Here is a 20,038-nt window from a genome sequence, read left to right as displayed (position 1 = left end):
GTTACAAATCAGCAATTTCAGTTGAATCAGGAAATTCTGGTGCGAATTCAATTCCTCCTTCCTGTTTATCCTTTACAGAGATACTATAAGAGTGAAAAGAATCACTTTTAAATCTTAAAAAAGGACCTGGAAGTATCAATTTACAATCGAATGAGCCCCCTCCAAAGTTTCTACAACCACTCTTTCCATACAAAGTTGCATGGGAGCCTACTATATCCTTTGCGTTTTATTGAAAACTATAAGCCTATGTATCTTGAACAGTCCTCGGAAAAAAAACTAATAAAATGGAACTGAATGTGAATAAAATGAAACCTAACGGACAAATTGCATAATTTACATTCCTTGCCCCGGGAGCTGTGAGGGCATGTCATCCCAGAGTGATAGCTAATAGACTTTGTGACTATTTCGAATAAAATGGCTTTTTAAGGTCTTCATCAGCGTTAAGGGGGCATTTAAAAAGGGCAATAGGGGGGTAGTTGCTCTTCGTTCCTTTTTCAACATTCCTCTCAACATGCCTTTAAAGTTTCAACTTAATACCCTTAGCCGTCCGTAGATATCAATGTTGTGTCTTTTTGACAACGCTCCCGCATATATTGTGCTTTAATTTTGTTTGAAATCCCCCTCAACATCTTCTAAAAGTTCTACCTTAATATTCTTAGCCTTTTTGGAGACTCGGGAACACTTTCCCCAGGGGCCGTGGGGGTTATGTCATCACTAGATGTATAGATGTATGATTTTTCGACTATTTTGAACAAGAAGGGCAGCTAAAAAAGGAAGGGGGTGGACTGGTCGCTTTCCGACCACTTTTTAACATCCTTCTCAACATGCCCTGAAAGTTTCAACTTAATACCCTCAGCTGTTCTTTTGATGGTGCAGAAACCCCTTTTTGATAAACAGGGTGCACATAGTATCTCTAGATTTATTTCAACATTCCCTGAAGCTTCAGTCTAATATCCTTAGCCTTTTCGGCCACACCTGGAATCAAACATCCCCCTTTTTCTAATGAGAAATCCTGCATGAAATAAAGGGAAAATCGTATAATTTACAATACTTGCCCTGGTGGCTATGGGGGACATTGCATCCCTTGAGGCATGGTTACTAGACTTTTTGACTGTTTTGGACAAAATCGCTTTTTCAAAATTTTGGTCAGTGATAAGGGAAGAGAGCATCTTAAAAGGGTAAAAGGGGCTGGTTGCCCTCCGATTTTCACCCCGAGGTTTTCAAATTTATACCCTCAGCCATTAATTAGATATTGATTACATGTTCTTATGACAATGAGCTCGCAAACAGTATGTTTGGCATCTCTTTCCACGGCTGTAGGGGGTTATGTCATCCCCATTGGTAAAGTCGTTTGAGCTATTGATTATTTTAAACAAGATGTCTATTCCAAAGTTTTTATCGAATATAATTTGAGGGAGGGTGACTAAAAAGGGCATGGAAGAGCTGGCGGCCCTCCAATCAAGTTTCAAAATCCCTCTTAACATGTCCTGAAAGTTTCAACTTAATATTTTCAGCCGTTCTTAGAATACTGCAGGTCCTCTTTTTCGATAAACCGGGTACATATAGTGTCTTTTGATTTAGTACAACATGCCCCTCAATATTCTTCAAAATTTTACCTTAACGCCCTTAGTCTTTTTGGATACACCCAGAATCAAATATTTCCTCTATTCCTAATGATGAATCCTGCGAATTGGCAAATTGCATAATTTACAATCCTTGCCCCCAGAGCTATAGGGGGGGGGGTTGTATCCCTGGAAGTATAGCTATTAGATCTTTTAACTAGTTTGAACAAAATAACTAATTAGGTGTCTAAATAAAATTGGGTGTCTCGAAATAGAGAATAAGGTATGTGTTAAGCAGACAAAGCGTATTTTTACTGTAAGGATTTTTAAAAGCCACCTATAAGGATCTTGTCATAGGCTTTTGTTTTTGAGAACAAAATAATCCTTGGTATATTGCTCTCCCCATACCAGCGCTAATTTTTTCGTAAGAATTTGGCTAACTTTCTCATTTTTTTTTTATTTCTCAATTGTTTTTTTAAATCCTTAGTTGTAACTTTGGTGGTATATTGTATATATGACTTGGTTATTAGGAAGAATGCTTTAATTGCGGTGCGATATCAACAATTTGGTTTTTTCCTTTCTTTGTTTTTCTGTGTCGCTAGTTTTAGCTTATTTTGAGAAAATGTGAAAGGTTTAACTACTGCAGTTTTTGTAGAAAGTGTAAACTTCAGGTACTATGGATAAAGGTGACATTAAATTTGGGGAAGCTACTTACAATTCTTGTTGGGACACTATTTTTTTTTCTTGTCCTTGAGTGAACACTGAGCTGAATATGCCCCTCTTATTCCAGCTATCTAAAGGAACACTCAGAAAATCTTGAGAAGCTGAGCTCTACGTTATCTGCGCTTAAAGAAAAACATGTGGAGCAGGGCTCTATAGCTTATAATTAATGTTAGAAAAACAAAATTATAGTATCTTAGAAAAACATGTGGAGCAGGGCTCCATGGCCCCATAGCAGGGCTCATCATCAAATGCCTTTAATTTCGAGCTGCGATCATCTTTCCCGTAAAATGACAAAATGTTGATCGAATCAAATTGGCCCATAATTAAAATCTGATATAGATCCTTTCTTGTATATTGGCTTCATCAGAGCCCTTGTACATCCAGAGAGACATGAACAAAAGTTAACATTGCATTATATTTTATAATGCAATGGGACATGAATATTTTTAACATTGCATTAGAATATCGATGCCTTATTTACATAAGCAATTTTTTGCTCATTCATTTCAATTTCAATTTGATAACGGGGTTTATTCAAGCAAACCAACAACAACAAACACACAATGTAAACTCGTAAAAAAAAGCAATACAACAAAACAATTAACCCTCCGTAGGGTTTCACTCGCTTGGAGTAACCCCTTAAACATAGGAATAAAATGTAGAAAAGAAAGAAAGAAAAAAACTGCATTTTCCCTACTCCTGGTCGCAACAACCCTTCTAAACAACAATTAAAAAAAAACATGTTTCCATCCAACTAATAAAATCAAACAATTTATTTACATTAAATGTTTTTTTTTATGGGAACTTGAGAGCAAATGGAATTCAGTTTGACTATTCTTCAAAAATCATACAACTGGAGTCAAACTGTTTTAAGATCATTACGGAAAACGCACGGATCTCTTTTCTTCTCTCTTTTCTACCAGCCTAGAACACTGACCTCAACGATATTAAAAACTTTTATTAAGTAAGCTTATTTGGTATATTGCAGGGGCCATTCGTATTTCAGCTACCAACTGCTACACACCAAAGACCAACGACTACCTCTCAAGACAATAAATTAACTCACCTCATCCTGGGTAGTTTTCTCACTTTGTCCAATCATTCAAGACAAATACGTAAGCACACAGCTCTTTCTAACCATCTAAAACAAGATACAAGTAGAAAATATTACAGGAAAAGTAGCTTTGATCAGCAGTACATATCCATCTGTAACCGCCGTCCTTGTGGGCTTGTTTCTTTATAGCGGCCTCTGGATTTCTTCAAGCGAGTGTTCAACAGATATATAGCACCGAATGATTAAGCTGGGCTAATGAACAATTGAAGTCCAGGCAGTGTGGGTGTAATTGATGCTGGGAAATGTGTTATATGAAACAACTTTGTGTATAAAATTGATCTTTCATTTTAGGCCGAGCTTTATTCTCGTACTACTGTCCTGAATGCAATCAAAATTGTGTTGATGGGGGTGTGTATGGCACTATTACCGACAGATATGACAGGAATTTTATCGTATCTCTTTGGCTCTGGAACGCTAACTGCAGCTTTTGAACTTCCGTATGGACGTGAGTTGGAACGAGAAGCTGATGAAGTTGGACTTACTCTTGTAGCAAGGGTAATAAATGTCGTCTTGGTTATTGTTTTCCTGCGTACACACGGCCAAATTTTAATATATTAAGGTTGTCACAGTTTTTTCTGAGAACAGGTAGGAAGAGCGGTGCTAGTAATTTTTAACTGAAATAACAACCAAGGTAAAGTGTCAGACATCTGGATTTCTTCCGTTTCTTGTATATTTATTGATTATCGAGAATGTTTAAAACTAAATATCATATTCAAATATTTTCTTTGTACCAAGACTTAATTTTTCTCTGTACTATACTGCTTAACTAAGCGTAAAAAAGTTTGCTGGCCCGTTAAAAAAATTAATATAGTATAGAGTTATCAAGAGTTATCGTTTTTAAAATTTTCTTATTGCTATATATATATATATATATAATAATGTTTTAGAGGTAATTACTTGGCAAGAAAAAAAAAAAAAAAAAATGAGCGATAGAGAGATTGAGATAATTGAGATAAATGTGCACTTGAACGAGGTTTTGACCTTACTCATCTATCCAACTACCTATGACCAAACATTATAACCGAACCATCAACCAAATTGAAATGTCCAAATCCATGCAAAGTCGTCATCAATAAATGTAAGTCGTTGTAAATTTACAAGCAAAAGAACCTTAAATCTAGCGAAATATTTCCAAGTAGTACCTTTCATTAGGGCTCATCAGAAGAAATACCACCTGCCTTAACGGGTTTCGAGGATTTACTTTCTTTACCCGGTAGCGAAATATTTCCAAGTAGTACCTTTCATTAGGGCTCATCAGAAGAAATACCACCTACCTTAACGGGTTTCGAGGCTTTACTTTCTTTACCCGGAGCGAAATATTTCCATGTAGTACCTTTCATTAGGGCTCATCAGAAGAAATACCACCTGCCTTAAGGGGTTTCGAGGCTTTACTTTCTTTACTCTCTATATATATATGTGAGCAATAATTTTTTTTTTATGTATATATGTATGTATGTATGTATGTTCTATAACACGGCTCCATATTTTTTCGGAAAAAGTGGTATATTGGGATATTCTCGCATAAAAAAAAGATCTAGATAGGTCAGAACTCTGAGAAAAATCGTTAAGAGCCTTACCTTTTTTTTGCAAATGACATCAAGTACTGTGCTAGTACATCATATAATCATTTCTTATGACATCATAAATGGCACAATATAAGTATTTGCTTACATGATGCTAGGCATAGCATAAATAAAATTGTTGAGTTTCCAACGCAACAGGTATTTTATAATATAATACTTGTTGGAAGGCCCAAAAAATTAAAATTTGTAGTTGTAGTTACTATAAATGATGATTCTTTGGAACCAATACCTGAACTGTCAAACGTGATAAGATGTGAAATTCAACAACCTGGACCATCAATTGTGACAACACCAATACGGACAGCTTTAGCAAGGGCCATTGCTCAATTGTCCGAAGTAATCAAAATCCAAAAACGTGTCAAAAGCGAAAATGAAGAGCAAAGACACGGGCGGTTAGAAGATATGCGAGAACGACAATTAGAGCGTGTTAAAAATGAAAATGAAGAGCAAAGACACACGTGGTTAGAAGACATATGACACCAAGCAAGTGAGCGAGTCAAAAATAAAAATGAAGAGCAAAGACACATACGTTTAGGAAAAAAAGCGGTGGCATGTCAAAAATGAAAATGGAAAGACGCGCGGTTAGAGGACTTGTGACACCGAGCATGTGAACAAGTTGAAAATTAAAAGCAAATACACACGTGGTTAGTTCAGTTCAGTTCAGTTCAATATGGGTTTTAATTCAAAAAAATATATATAAAAATACACTTAACTTAGAAGATATATGTTAAAAAACAAAGGTTTGGCGATATGTATTGCATAATGACGAAAGATAGGCCGAGGTAAAACGAACCAAACAAATTGAAAATGATAGCGATGATTATTGGGTTGTGAATTTTGACATGGGTAAGGTCATCTATACCTACCATACCTTTGATAATGTCGGTTGGAAGGCCCGAAAAATGAAAATTTTCAGTTGCAGTTACTATAAATGATAATTCTTCACAACCAACACCTGAACTATCAAACGTGGTAAGATGTGAAATTCGACAACCTGAGCCATCAATTGTGACAACACTAATACGGACAGCTAAAGCAAAGACTAAACAGCTAAATTGTCTGAAGTAATCAAAATCCAAAAACGTGTCAAAAATGAAAATGAAGAGCAAAGACACGGGCGGTTGGAAGATATGCAAAAATGACAATTAGATCGTGTTAAAAATGAAAATGAACAGGAAAGACAAATGCAGTTAGAAGACTTACGACACCGAGCAAGTGAGCGAGTCAAAAATGAAAATGAAGGGCAGCGACATATATGGTCAAAAGAAAAGCGATGACGTGTCAAAAATGAAAAGACATACGGTTAGAAGACATGCGACACCTAGCATGTGAGCAAGTCAAAAATGAAAATGAAGAGCAAAGATTCACGCGGTTAGAAGACATGCGACACCGAACATGTGAGCAAGTCAATGAAAATCAACCTGGACAGCGATAATCAAAACGTGTCAAAATTTAAGATGATAGCGAGGATGATTGGGTTTAGGATTTGGACATGGATAGGGTCATCAATGCCTACCATACCTTTGTTAAAAAAAACAAAGGTTTGACGATAAGTATTTCATAATGACAAAAGACAAGCCGAGGTAAAACGAACAAAACAAATTGAAAATGATAACAATGATGATTGGGTTTTGGATTTTGACTTGGATGAGGTCATCAATGTCTACCATACCTTTGAAAATCAAAATATGGACTAGATAAATCGTTGGAAGAAAAAGAAGATTGTGTCCCACTACCTGAACAATACTGTCTGCGTTTAGAAGACAAGCGACAGTGAGAATGTATATATAAAATCCTGCCGCGTCCTGAATGCCGGGGTCCGGCTTTTTCCCTTGGATTTACTCAGTGTTGGCAGTAAACTTTTTCAATTTAATGCAAGGTTTGATGATGACAGGTTAGGTTAGCTTAGATTAGGTTTTTAACCCATTTCTCATATTTTTAACCAAATTTAACCTAACCTAATCTAACTTAACCTAAACTAACAAAATCTAATCTAACTATAACTTTGACCATCATAGCTTGCGTAAGACAGTAAAGTCTAATTAGAATATCTACCTGTATCCAAGCAGAGAAAAAGGAATTTCGAACATTCACCGGTGAACGTCGACATTAAGAAGATTTCAGACGGGATTCCAATGTAGTAAGTTCAAGTCTAGCCAAAACTTCATCGTGCGTAGTATAGGACGTCCCCAGTATAATTTTTACTGCTCTTTTCTGAATACTTTCAATTTTAGAACATTGGTCTTTGATCAACCCAGGGTGCCAGATAGGGCAAGCATATTCCAGACAGGGTCTTATATAAGACAATAAATTATTTTAAGGTTCTGGATTGACATGGAGAACCTTTTGAGAAGGGAGAAAGGTTTAAGGAGAAAACTACCTGATTTAAATAATGGGGAAGAGTGGGAGTTCCATTTAAGGTCATTGTCCAACTGCACACCAAGCAGTTTAACCGTATTTAAATTTGGTATGCAAAGGTAATTATTGATCGGGGGTATAATTTTTTTAAAGGAGAATAGCATGAAACTGCTTTAGGATATGCTTAAGTTGAGTTTGATATTGTCGAGATCATTCTTTAAGTTGTTAATTAGTGAGTCGAATGTAACGTACAAAGTGTTAGATTTTGACAAAGGTTCGGCAATGTCAAATCATCAGCAAATTTAAAAGAGTTTGCCAAAACTTGGTAAAACATTATTAAAAACAATAAAAAATGCTACAGGACCTAATTTAGTCTCTTGAGGTGCTCCACAGGAAATCGAGGAAATACCTGATGAATCCCAGTTAGGGAGGCCTACAAATTGTTCATGGCCAGACAAAAAACTAGCTACTTTACATAAAACAAATTTCTTGCACCTAAAGCCCTTGCATTATCTAGAACTGTCTGATGATCCAAGTTGTCGAAGGTTTTGCTAATATCAGCAAAAACAGCCTCAACGTAGGAAATATTCAACTCAAGATGTTTGAAAACAGTGTCAAGTATATAAATTAAGCAATGCGTGGTGCTCTGATTCGGCCTTAAACCAAACTTTTGGGTTGATTTTATCATAAATAACGTCAAAAAGGAAATTGTATATAAAACTTTCAAAGATTTTAGAGAAAATGGAGGTCTTCGGTATTGGTCTTAAGTCAGAGGGAACTTTTGGGATCTTAGTTTTCGGTATAGGTGATATAATAGCTCGTTTAAAACGCACTGGAAAAATAGTATCTACAAAACATTGGTTAAAAATAGGAGTTAGAAGTACACTTAAATACTGGGCACAATCCACAATCAATTTGGTAGGGATATCACCTGGGTATACTGACTTATTTGTGTCAAGAGTTTCAAGTTTAAGTTGGGTCTGATGTATTTCAATCACAGGAATGTCACTCACTGCACTGTTGGCCGGCATATGTTGGAGTGGCGGGTGAATTTTACAAATTGAAGCAAAATGATTATTTAAGATATCCGCGCCCACTGGGTCACCATTACTATCCAGTATGAAAAACTCTGAAGAGATATTTCCCATGAGATCTTGGACATTTTTGTGGAATTTCTTAGGGTCAGAATACAAAAACTTATTGAGCACATGAGCACCATGCTCCTTTCTTGCTTTACGGATTTCGCTAACAATGATGTTTCGTAGTTTTCGAGATTCTTGTAAAAATCTTTCCTTAAAGAGTTTATCACGGTCATTTATTAGGCACAATTTTTTTTTATCCAGGGTTTGCAGTTAGATTTATGAGTAACTTTTTTCACTGGAAATGTGTCACAGTATAACTGGAAAAGTTCCGCTGAAAACTTAGAAGCCATTTCATTACCATAGGTAAGACATAGGACATTGGCCGAAGACTTGGAACTAAGTTTTTCTTTGAAATGGGCGACCCTCTCGTCAGTAATGGGTCTATAAGAATAACTGATCAATCGTTTTGGGGAAAGGATGATAAAGGGGTCCAAAAGATGCATAGATGGTCACTTGCCCCTAATCGAGGGGGTATTTTGAGAGCACAGTAGTAATCTTCAATGTTGGTAAAAAATTAAGTCTAGGGTTTTATCACCGCGTGTAGGCGCCTTGACCAATTTATCAAGGCTAAGAGCAGAGCTAATCCACTTTTGGTCTAGCTCATTAAAATCACCACATAATGTAATTGTAGCATAAAGATAGTTGCAGCGAATTCTGTCAGTATAAAGTTGCAGATATGCCGTCAGCTCCTTCTTAAATCCACTACGAGGAAGGTAATAAATAATACAAAAAATCATGCAAGATACTTCTTTTGGGTGGTTTTTGGGTCTGGTCCAAAGCCATAAAACTTCGGTTTTGGAGTTGTTCTCTATTTCAGAAAAGGAAAAAATGCGATTAGGAAGGGTAGACAGAATTGTTGTAATCCTTCGTCAAAATATATGCAAATGTTTTTGCAATTGCCAGTTTGTTGCTCTTTAAGCAATTTAATATATATATATATATATATATATATATATATATATATATATATATATATATATATATATATATATATATATATATATATATACATGTGAGTAATAATTGTGTATGTATGTATGTATGTATTTATGTATGTATGTATATTCTTGAAAACGGCTCCATATTTGTCGGAAAAATTGGTATCTTGGGATATTCTTGCATAAAATAACGATCTAGATAGGTCAGAAGTCTGAGAAAAATCACTAAGAGCCTTAATTTTGTTTTTTGCAAATGATGTCATGCAATAAAAATTACAATGACGTTGTGCACGTAAAAAATACAATGACGTCATGTAAGTCATATCACGACATTTTATGACGTCATTCCCCTTATATAACCACGTAAGTTTCCAAATGTAGTCAGTTATTCATCTAACACAATCATTTATTTATCCAAAACAATGTCTAAAGGAAGACCCAAAAAACGACACGTTTGCAGTTGCAGTTAAATAACGACTCTTTGGAACCAACACCTAAACTATCAAACGTGATAAGATGTTAAATTGACCACCTAGACTATTAGTTGCGACAACACCAATACGGGCAGGTAAAGAAAAAGCGATTGCTAAAGTATCTGAAGTAATCAAAATCCAAAAACGTGTCGAAAATGAAAATGAACAGCAAAGTCACGGGCGGTTAGAAGATCAATGAAAACGAGAATTAGAGCTTACAAAAAAGGAAAATGGACAACAAAGACACGTGCGGCTAGAATATCAACGAAAACGAGAATTAGAGCTTATGAAAAACGAAAATGAACAGCAAAGACACGCGTGGTTAGAAGATAAACGAAAGCGAGAATTAGAGTGTGTCAAAAATGAAAAAGAAGAGCAAAGATACACACGGTTAGAAGAATAGCGGCGTCGCAATCTTCGATACCTATAATGTGTGGCACAAAACCAAGTACATACGTACAAAGATGCCATAAACTTAGTAAATGTAACATATAAATCTTTGGGGCCCTTTAACGTTGCTTGTATTCACTGTGGAGCCCTCCATTTTCCGGAGGAAAGGGTAGGAAACAAAGTAATTCGTTTGGAGATTGCTGCTTGCATGGTCGAATTGCAATGTCACCACCTAAATTTCCAAATGAATTGGTTTACCTTTTTTTTAGAACGTCACTTGCTCTCTTAAGAGTTTCATAAATGTATTCGAAACTTGAACTCGTGTTTCGCTCTAGCTTCATTCAACGTAAGCGCTGATCGAACCATAAAAAGGCGAAATATGTTTAGCTTTAAAGTACCTGGACAAATTTATCCCAAAATCAATTTAGCGGCACATCTGTCACAAACTACTGCAGGTGAAATTGAGCCACCTTCATATAGCCAAATGTACTTTTTAGACCCCAATGAAGCCGTTGAGGAACACCTCGCGCATCCTTTAAAATATGGGATATCTCGTAATCTAATGAATCTTTTAGAAGGAATATTGAGAGATTCAAACGACTATGCAAGAAGTCGAAAAAATGTGAGAAGTGGAGGATAATTCAAATCAACTTGCTGCTTCATTGGGACAACAGCCTCCAAACGTGCAGCTGGTTTTTGCTTTGCCAGATGGTGTCGATTATAGACTTTTTAACCCTCCCGCATGTAATGAAGTATGCGCTGTGCTTAATCTTAATGCTGACCATAGTTTTCCACCAAATGATATGGTTGTAAAACAACGTGGCAAAAATCTTATCATTTAAAAAAAAATACCGACCATCGTGTGCAGCCCTTTACCTACCCACTGTTCTATTCAGTTGGAACGTCAGGATGGCTAAGGGGTATGCTACTTCAAACACCGTATATAAGTCGTCCACATATAACACGGCTTGAATTAGCAAGGAATCGCATCGCTTTTCGACCTGAACATGCGAAGCCTTTTTGGGCAAGCTGTAACACCCGAGCTCCATACGATTGGTTTTAATGCTTTGCATTTTGGTGGAAGACTTTTCCAACAGTACCTCAGTGATACCGGTATTCGTGTTGAGCGTGATCGTATTGATGGATAAAATTTAACCAGAAAACTATTGTGGGTGAAAACTACGTAGGTGTTACGCGACTTAGCCTCGTAGATGTTTCGACGTAGCCTCGAAAAAGGATGCATTCGTTGGTGAAAAAGTTATACTACCATCATCATTCGTCGGATCAACACGCTACTTCGCTGATCCTTGTGAAGACGCATTGGCTATTGTTTGTCACCTTGCACCCCCAGATTTCTTTGTAACTGTGACTTGCAATCCTGATTGGCCTAAATTTAAAGAAGCAGCAAGTATTAAACTTGATTATAACTATTATAGAACAATCCCTTCAAGATCGTCCCGATCTTATTACTCGAACTGCTAAACTGAAATATGAATCAATGCTATTGATAAGTATCAGATATTTGGAAAGGTGACAGCATATGTGTATACGATTTAATTTCAAAAACGTGGACTGCCACATTTGCATTTGCTATTAATCATGAGTCCTCAGGATTAAATCCATAATCCAGTTGAAATTGATGATCTTTTTCAGCTGAAATTCCAAATTCCGTCGATTGCGTGTCATTGGACGAATTCACAACGTAAGTTTTGTAGCTTTTCTCGAGTCCTTCTATTTACGAGTACTTTTATATCATGTGAAGAATGGAACGATTTTTGAAGATCTTAAAAAAGTTGATAACGTTTTATATTCCACACACAAAAAACGATGCATGGCTCATGGCCTTGAATTGGACGATAAACGGTGGTTCGACGCCCTAGAAGAATCGGTAGTGTTCAAACTACCTTGTGTAATATAAATAGTCGTCACACTGATTTTTTTTGTTTGGTAATCCTGCAGATCCAAAAGCTTTTTGGGAAAGATTCAAAAATCTGTTGGCAGAGGATTTCATTTTGCATGCAAGACAAAATAATTTATATAAAGATCTTCAGTAAAGTGTGCTTATCGTATTATTGCATCGAAGTTAAATACGATGGCAATAGAAGGTCGAAATTTTAGTTTTTGAGTGGAACGATACGGCCTGGGCAACATTGAGACCTATGAAAATGACCAAAGCTTGGAATTTCCAAATTCTAGTGAGTCATCTGTTACTGTAGGTAGTATGTATCGGCTTTTTCAAGGAAAACAGCTTGAAATTGTTGACAATATTTTACTGGCTGTCAATGATCCTAATTATATTGGGAAAAATGTTTTTTTCATAGACGGACGATGTGGTACCGGAAAAACATTAGCTTATAAGACCTTGTATGTCATTCTGTGTGGAAAAAATTACAAAGTACAATGTATGACTTATACAGGAATAGCAGCAACTTTATTGCCATTTGGACTAACAACACACAAGACCTTTGGCTTGAAAGTTCCACTTTCCTCGGATTCTGTTTCCTGTATAAGACCTGGTTATATGGCTTAAAAAATGTGGATCAGTTGTTGCGGTCCATTGCAAACCCAAACCTACCATTTGGGGGTAAATTGTAGTCGCTGGAGGTGATTTCCGACAGTGTTTACCAGTTCAACCCCGAAGCAACCGCAGTGAAACACTGGATTTATCAATAAAAAAGTCATCTTTGGAAGAATTTAAGATATATTTCCTTTAAAAAAAATATGCGGGTCAATCTTGAACAGGAAACATTTGCAAAGAACATCTTCAAACTGGGAAGTGGAAATCTCCCTAAAAAAGAACTTAATAAAATTGAAATACGGGAAGATATAATTTCCAGTGGCAATTTAATTGAGAAAGTAATTGGAGAATGTTTGTCTGAACAAAGTTTCGATTTAATGAAGGATCGGGTTATTTTAGCTTCAATCAACAAAGAAGTTAGTAAAATAAATGCGAGACTTATCGATCTCCTTCAAGGAGAAAACAAATTGTATAAAAATTACGATTTTGTAAAAGATGAAGAAAAAGGACAAATAGAATTTACTCCAGAATTTCTTAGCTTCATTGATACAGAATATTTACCACCACAAGACTTAAAAATTAAGACGGACACTACAGTCGTGCTTTTGCGTAACTTAGCTATTTCAGAAGGGATGTGTAATGGGACCCGTCTTATTGTTCCTGAATTATGTAACAACATAATTAAGGCGAATATAATTGCTGGGGAAAAGTCAGGAAAAGAAGTCCGTATATCCGGAGTCACAGTGGACTCTAGTAAAGGTCAACTTGGATATACTGTTCAACGACATTAATTTCCAATTCGACCCGAATTTTCCATGACTATACATAAGTCGCAAGGGCAAACTTTTGAGTTTGTTGGCGTCGACTTTAGTAGGCCTACTCCAGTTTTTATTCATGGAATGTTATACGTTGCATTTTCTCGTGTGAAAAGACAACTTAGCTAAAAATTTCTGCTATCACCTGAAAATGAACGAAGAACATATAACGAAGTGTGGAAGGAAGCCCTAACAACTACCAACGAAACGTCTTATTGTTAAAGTGATATTTCTTTTTTGAGTATCAATGCCTACCATACCTTTGTTAAAAAACAAATGTTTGGCTATACGTATTTCATAATGACTAGAGACAAGCCGAGGTAAAACGAAGCAAACAAATTGAAAATGATAGCGATGATTATTAGGTTTTGGATCTTGACATGGATAAGGTCATCAATGCCTACCATACTTTCGAAAATCAAAAACCTGGATTAGATAAATCGTTGGAAGAAAAATAATTTTTGTCCCTTCTCCTTAGCAATTAAAAGAAAGGAAGGTACAGCGATTTGTCTTTCATAATGACAAAACACAAGACGAGGCAAAAGAAGTTTTTGTCCCACCACCCAAAAATGTGTGCTCTCTACGATTCGAACCTAACTTACCACGGCCACAAGCAATTGGGCTTACCGCTCCACTATCAATTCTTGTATAATAGTCGTTGTTTTATACTTTTTGCCGTGTCGATTCACCCGTTCCCGTCGATCGTTCGCGTAATTGTATTTATATAAGGAGGGTTATACAAAAGGCGAATTTTGTCGCTGTATTATTTCACTGTCATCGGAAGTTCATATAGCCTACTGATAAAACTTGGAAGTAATTAAACATCCGAAAGTGGTCCAAAAATGTTTCAAAATATAACAAATTTATGTGACAAACATGCAAACAAACAAACAAGTCGGTGACTTGATTGAAATGAGTTGAAAACTAAAAACGCCACACACAGTGCAGCAAATGATGGCTTCAGTCAAAAAGTAGGAATTTTCAGAAAAACTGGAAAAATTTCTATAATTAATCTGCAGTTTTATATGATTAAAACTACCATTTTTCTGTAAGTGATAATTAATCTGTATCATCTTTTTCAAAACTTTTGTGAAGTCAAGCTCCAGTCTGCCAAAATTAGGCCTAAATTAGCTTGAGAAAATCTTGGTAGGTTGATTAGGCTAGTTGACTTTGTTAGATCTACCTGTGACTAACTTCTGTTTTCTATTCCCTTGCCTAAATTTTAAAGTACCGAAAAAGACAGGTGTTTAATATTCTAGAACAAGCTAAATAAGGAACAAAATCTCCAAGTATTAGATGGCGTTGATGATTTCTCTATTTTCGACACTAGCACCAGTTCTCCCTCCTATAATTTTACTTTGCTCTTTAGACTACGTCATTCGTTAAATCAGTGAACAACCCTTGTAATACCTTCTCATAAAATACTGCCTCCAATGATTTGAAATGAGTTGCCATGGTTTCTCTTAGCTCTTTGCTAGTGTGGAAGAGCTCCCTCCCGAGCCGCTTCTTTAATGAAGGAAAAGATGGAAGTCAATGAGCCCTAAATCAGAACTGTATGGCTGGTGTTCAAAAGTAGGCCATTTAAATTGCTGGTCCATTTCGTTTAATAAGCACTGTCCAGAAGGGTATTTTCATGGATCAGAACACTCCCGGGTGTTGACATAGCTCTTCTTCTGTTTTGAATAGCTCTCCAGAGGCGTCACAAATATCGAAAACATGAACCTGTGGCAATATCGTCCCTGTACTGTTTGAAACCGTCACAACTAACTTCAGATCATACGATAGCGATATTTTAGGGAAAGAGAATTGCAAAGACTATTTACAAGTATAACACATTACTCCGTCGTTAAGGTGAATTTGTAAAGAAGTAAATTTGATTGTACACTACTTTTAGTAATAAAATCTTCTTCTTTTTTTTTTACAGTATAGTAGGGGAAGTAAATTTGCATTAACCCAACTCGGCCACTTTCCAAAATAGCAAATTCAGGTAGATTCATACCTTAACTTCAACTGTAGATTTTCGGAGTGGCTAATATATTTTTATTAGGCTTAAGTTCATAACCTCAAACTATAACTTAGATATAGGCCTAGGTCATATACAAAATTTTTCTCATTCTATTGTTTTACGTTATTTTTTATACTTATCTCTCATCAATAGTTGGTTCATGATGTAAAATAATACTAATGTGAAAACAAAAAACGTGTAAAATTTTGCATATAGCCTTAATTTTGTATATAACCTCCTCTATGCCTATTGGCTGGTTTAAAGAAGAAAAAAGCGCGCTATCAGGTTGAAATGTTACGAATTTCATTTCTACATGTCGTTGCCACTCAGTATGATGAGAAAATGTTGATAACGAAGTCTGCAAAGAGCTCTAAATATTGAACTGTTAGTGTTTGAATGAATTATATGGTATTTGAATTTATTGTATTCGTCCTCCAATTCTTTTTTTTTTTATTGAACTTCAAAAATTGCGACATATTTTTCATTAATTAATTTTTCTTGTAATAATTGAATAGGACTGAATAAAAAATATGATTTCAAAAATGTAATATTGCATCAGCTTAACTGTATAAATATCTTTTGTGAGCATAAACGATGAGAAATGATTCTAAGAAAGACAAAGGTTTTTTTTTTTTCTGGTACCAGGACAAATGGAAATCTTTTCAGACTAAAAATGAAGTTGTTAAGTGCGCACAACATGAAAGGTGTCCTTGAATATTTTGGAGCTACCATGACCGCACAATGCTTTCATTTTTAGCCTTAAAAAATCACATTTTCCTGTTAGCAACTTTCACCTTTTAGTACTTCTTGTGATAAAAAAGTTATTTGGCCTTTCAACTATTTTGAACAAGACGGCTATCTCAAAATTGTGATTGGATATCTTTGGGGGAGGGTAGCTAAAAGAGGACGAGAGGGGGGCTGGTTGACCTCCAATCACTTTACTCTTAAGAAGAGCTCTAAAACTTTCAATTTTCAATCGAATGAGCCCCTTTCGAAGTTTCTGCGACAACTCATACCATACGTAGTGGCCTGGAAAAAACTAATACGCTGGACCCTTATTACTTTTACTTAGGCAGCATATCTACGCTACTTATGACGGGGAACACATATCAGATTTCTTATTCACGGTATTGACTATTTGCTTCTAGTTCAGTTTTTTACAGGCCTGTTATGATACCAGATATGGTGCTGTATTTTGGGAGAAGATGCGACTCTTGGAAGATATCGAAATGGGAATTGAGGTACCTAACTGGATTTCAACGCATCCGGCTAACGCCACGCGTAGAGATCATTTAAAGGGTCTTGAAAGTAGTGCTGCCGCCGTACGAGAAGTGTGCAAGGTAGTATTTTTTTTCTTCTTCTTTTCTTTCTTTCTTCTTTACGATTTTTTCTAACGCAGGCCCTGGGCCGTACCTAGGATTTTTTGTTCGGGAAGGGGGAATACTAAAAGAATGAAGAAGAAGAAGAAGAGTTTATCTCCCGTAGATTGCTTCTATCGGTCTCAAAAAATTTTTTATTTTTACCTGCCTTTTTACGACGAAATTAGGAGTCGTACAACTCGAGAATGAGATAGGTTTTAGAAACTGCAGTTTCTGAATCATTGATTTTTCTTTTTTCTTACCTGAAAATACCTAACTTAACAAACACATGAATTTGTAAATTTCTATTGTCCAAATCTGAAACTGGGGGGGATGGACCTGGTTGATTATAACATTAAGCATGAAAATAAGCCAAAATAGCTCTTCATCTGCTCTTCAAAATAGCTCTTCATATTAAGAGTGCATAAATACTAAATAGGGTGAATATCGTTATGAAACATTACTATGGAAAAAAACCCATTGCTTTTTGTCCGTTGATTGTTTTGCTAGGAGTTACATCATTTTGTGTTTGTGGTGGGGACAATACAGTTTCAACATAAGAAGGCATATGACTTAACTCAGATGGTTTACGCCATATCCAATAAATAAGAAGTTATTTGTATCCTTACTTTATTAGATTTTTCTTTTAAAATAATCAAACTGAATGACATAAGAGGAACTATAATACATCTTATTTCCACTAGCTTTACTTACAAAAAAGTAGGAGATTTATTTTGTCTGAAACGTAAAATTGATATTTCTTTCTGAAATTGCAGAAGCTTTTCGAAAGTGACAGGTTGAGGAAAACCAATATAATCCCGTCTGTCATAGAGCATAATTTTAGCCATATTTTGTGGTTACATTGTTGTTGCATAGTTTATGTAAAACAATCATATGTGTGTGATTTGTTTTCAATGATGGAATACTCAGAACAACATTTTTGTTGCTAGAGACTTGTGAAATGTTTTAAGGCATTTTCGAGGCGGTACATTCAAATTTACGCTTAGCTCTTATCTGGTCTAGTTTGTCGAGATTTAGCTGTAGTACGAATCGTGTTATTCTACTCTAAAATATAGACCAGAATAACTTGTGTTTTTACTCAGGTTTATGGGTGCAAAATATTTTAGGCATACTATGTAATTACTCCAGCATATTGGCGGAATCTCCCTTCTACTGAGGTCAGTCCAAGGTGTTTTTCTCTACAAAAAAAGCGTTGGATCCTCTCTCCCCCTTGGATCTGACCTGTGACTACGTATGTGTGCAATTTTATTTGCTAGAAAATGTTTGTTAAAGTGAGCTTATTTTGCCTTTCCACAATTCGGAAACCTCTTTTGTTGGCCTTCATAAACTGATTTTGGCCAAAAACCACTCTTACCAAGTTCCACCAATAAACTGCCATGTGCCTGCCCCACCATGATGGCCCATTACTTTTATGTATTAGTTAGAAATAGTTAAAAATAAATTGAAGTTAAAAATATTAAGCAATTGTCGGAGATCAGAAATATTCACTGTCAAAATTGCTATCTGTGTCGTAATTGATATTTCTGAAGTTATACCTATCGCCAGAAAGCTCTGGTAGCTCTTGAAACGCTGGAACTAGCAATTTTCATCTAGCTAAAAATAACGCTTTTTAAAAATAAAAAGCTTTTTGCTTTTGTTTATGCATTCCTTTGTCGATAAGTAATTTTTCCTATATTTGATTGGCTTTGTGCCACGTTGTGTGGAGACTGAGCTACATATTGAGGGCTGATGTGTTTTCTTTTTGCCTCCTAATAATATAAATATTATTATTTATAAGATTTATATAATTCCTATACGTTGGGAATCTCTTTTTCTCGGGTGACATTGCTCTCTTCAACCCCCTCCCACCCCCAGATTTATTAATTTAAAATATTAATAAATCTGACAACAAATATTCCTCATTTTTTCGAAAGTTTTAGCCTTATGGTTGATGAGTAAGCTAAAATGATGGTTCTTGGCTAATGAATTCACTCAATCTTACTTTGACACTATTCCTGCTCATTTTACTATTCCACTCCGACACTAAAACGTAACAAACCTAAAACCGGTAAAAATATTGCAGATGGAATACTAATAAATGGTATTAATTTGAATTACCTACAGTCCCTAACTATTTCGAAATTGAATTTACAAATACTATGAGTGGATATTAGTATTGAAGCTACTGAGTTGACCGCCCCAATGCGCATAAGCCAAAATTTGATTCAGATGAAATGGTGGGCAGATCATGGTTGCAATGATAGCTGCAAAGAAATGAAGGGAACAAGAAGATGAAATGAAAACCATTCACTTGTTGAGAAATATAGAACACCATACGAAAAATTAATAACCACTAGAGATTTGGGGGACTAATCCCTTCCTTTGATCACGTGCCAGATGGAACTAGATTACTGTTCATTAGGAGTGTCAGAACGTTTTTCAGGGGTAAAATTTTTAACAGTAAGAAAGAAACTGTTAGGTTAAAGGGTATTCATTATTTGGTTATTTATAAATTTGCACAATTTTGGACAATTTGATAATATGCCTTCTTTTGTAGTGGGTAATGGGCCTTACGAGGGAGGGACATTTATTTATATTAATAATTATGCGGTAAGAGATAACTTGTATGCTTTATTCCAGTGCCCACCTCTGAGAGATGTTGACATTGAAAAAGAGGTTGAAGACTTTGTCCGTGCTGTTAAAGAGAAACATGAAAAAGATCGACCTGTTGTGCTATTACAATTGCCTGAAAGACCAGTACCATCTGTTTAAAGAACGCATGTTTAATTTCTTTTTCGTTTATTGAATCTAAATAAATTTTTTAAAGATGTGATTGTTATGTGAACATATGGGTATATGTCAATTTTTATCACTCTTTATTCATATACAAATGTACTCTGCTTTTACTTGAATGTTGAGTAAGGGTGAATTTTTCGCTCGTATTTTCTTTGAAATGAAGAATAACCTCTATAGTATATTTAAAGGTGACACAGTTACATTAACTTAACAAAAAGCATAGTGTTTCCTCCTTCTGTTTCCCGGCCCCTTCATATAGAACA

The 20,038-nt window shown here is 35.7% G+C and overlaps 1 protein-coding gene across 1 annotated transcript in view; it reads left to right on the top strand.

The window, feature by feature from the left end:
• The window catches only part of LOC148947669 (metalloendopeptidase OMA1, mitochondrial-like), a 68,449-nt gene extending 48,637 nt beyond the window's left edge, over nucleotides 1-19,812 (top strand). The window contains exons 5-7 of the mRNA XM_089095976.1: nucleotides 3,691-3,894; nucleotides 16,785-16,961; nucleotides 19,620-19,812. Coding sequence (XP_088952102.1) covers nucleotides 3,691-3,894; nucleotides 16,785-16,961; nucleotides 19,620-19,751 — 513 coding nt within the window. The 3' untranslated portion in view covers nucleotides 19,752-19,812. The remainder of the gene's footprint in view (nucleotides 1-3,690; nucleotides 3,895-16,784; nucleotides 16,962-19,619) is intronic.
• Nucleotides 19,813-20,038: the final 226 nt, after the last annotated feature.

This window comes from Artemia sp. Qi Xiang Cuo, chromosome 10 (genome assembly GCF_049724085.1).
Source record: "Artemia sp. Qi Xiang Cuo chromosome 10, ASM4972408v1, whole genome shotgun sequence".
Lineage (NCBI taxonomy): Eukaryota > Metazoa > Arthropoda > Branchiopoda > Anostraca > Artemiidae > Artemia > Artemia sp. Qi Xiang Cuo.
The sequence above is the reverse complement of the archived record's forward strand: the minus strand, read 5'-3'. Positions and strand labels throughout refer to the sequence as shown.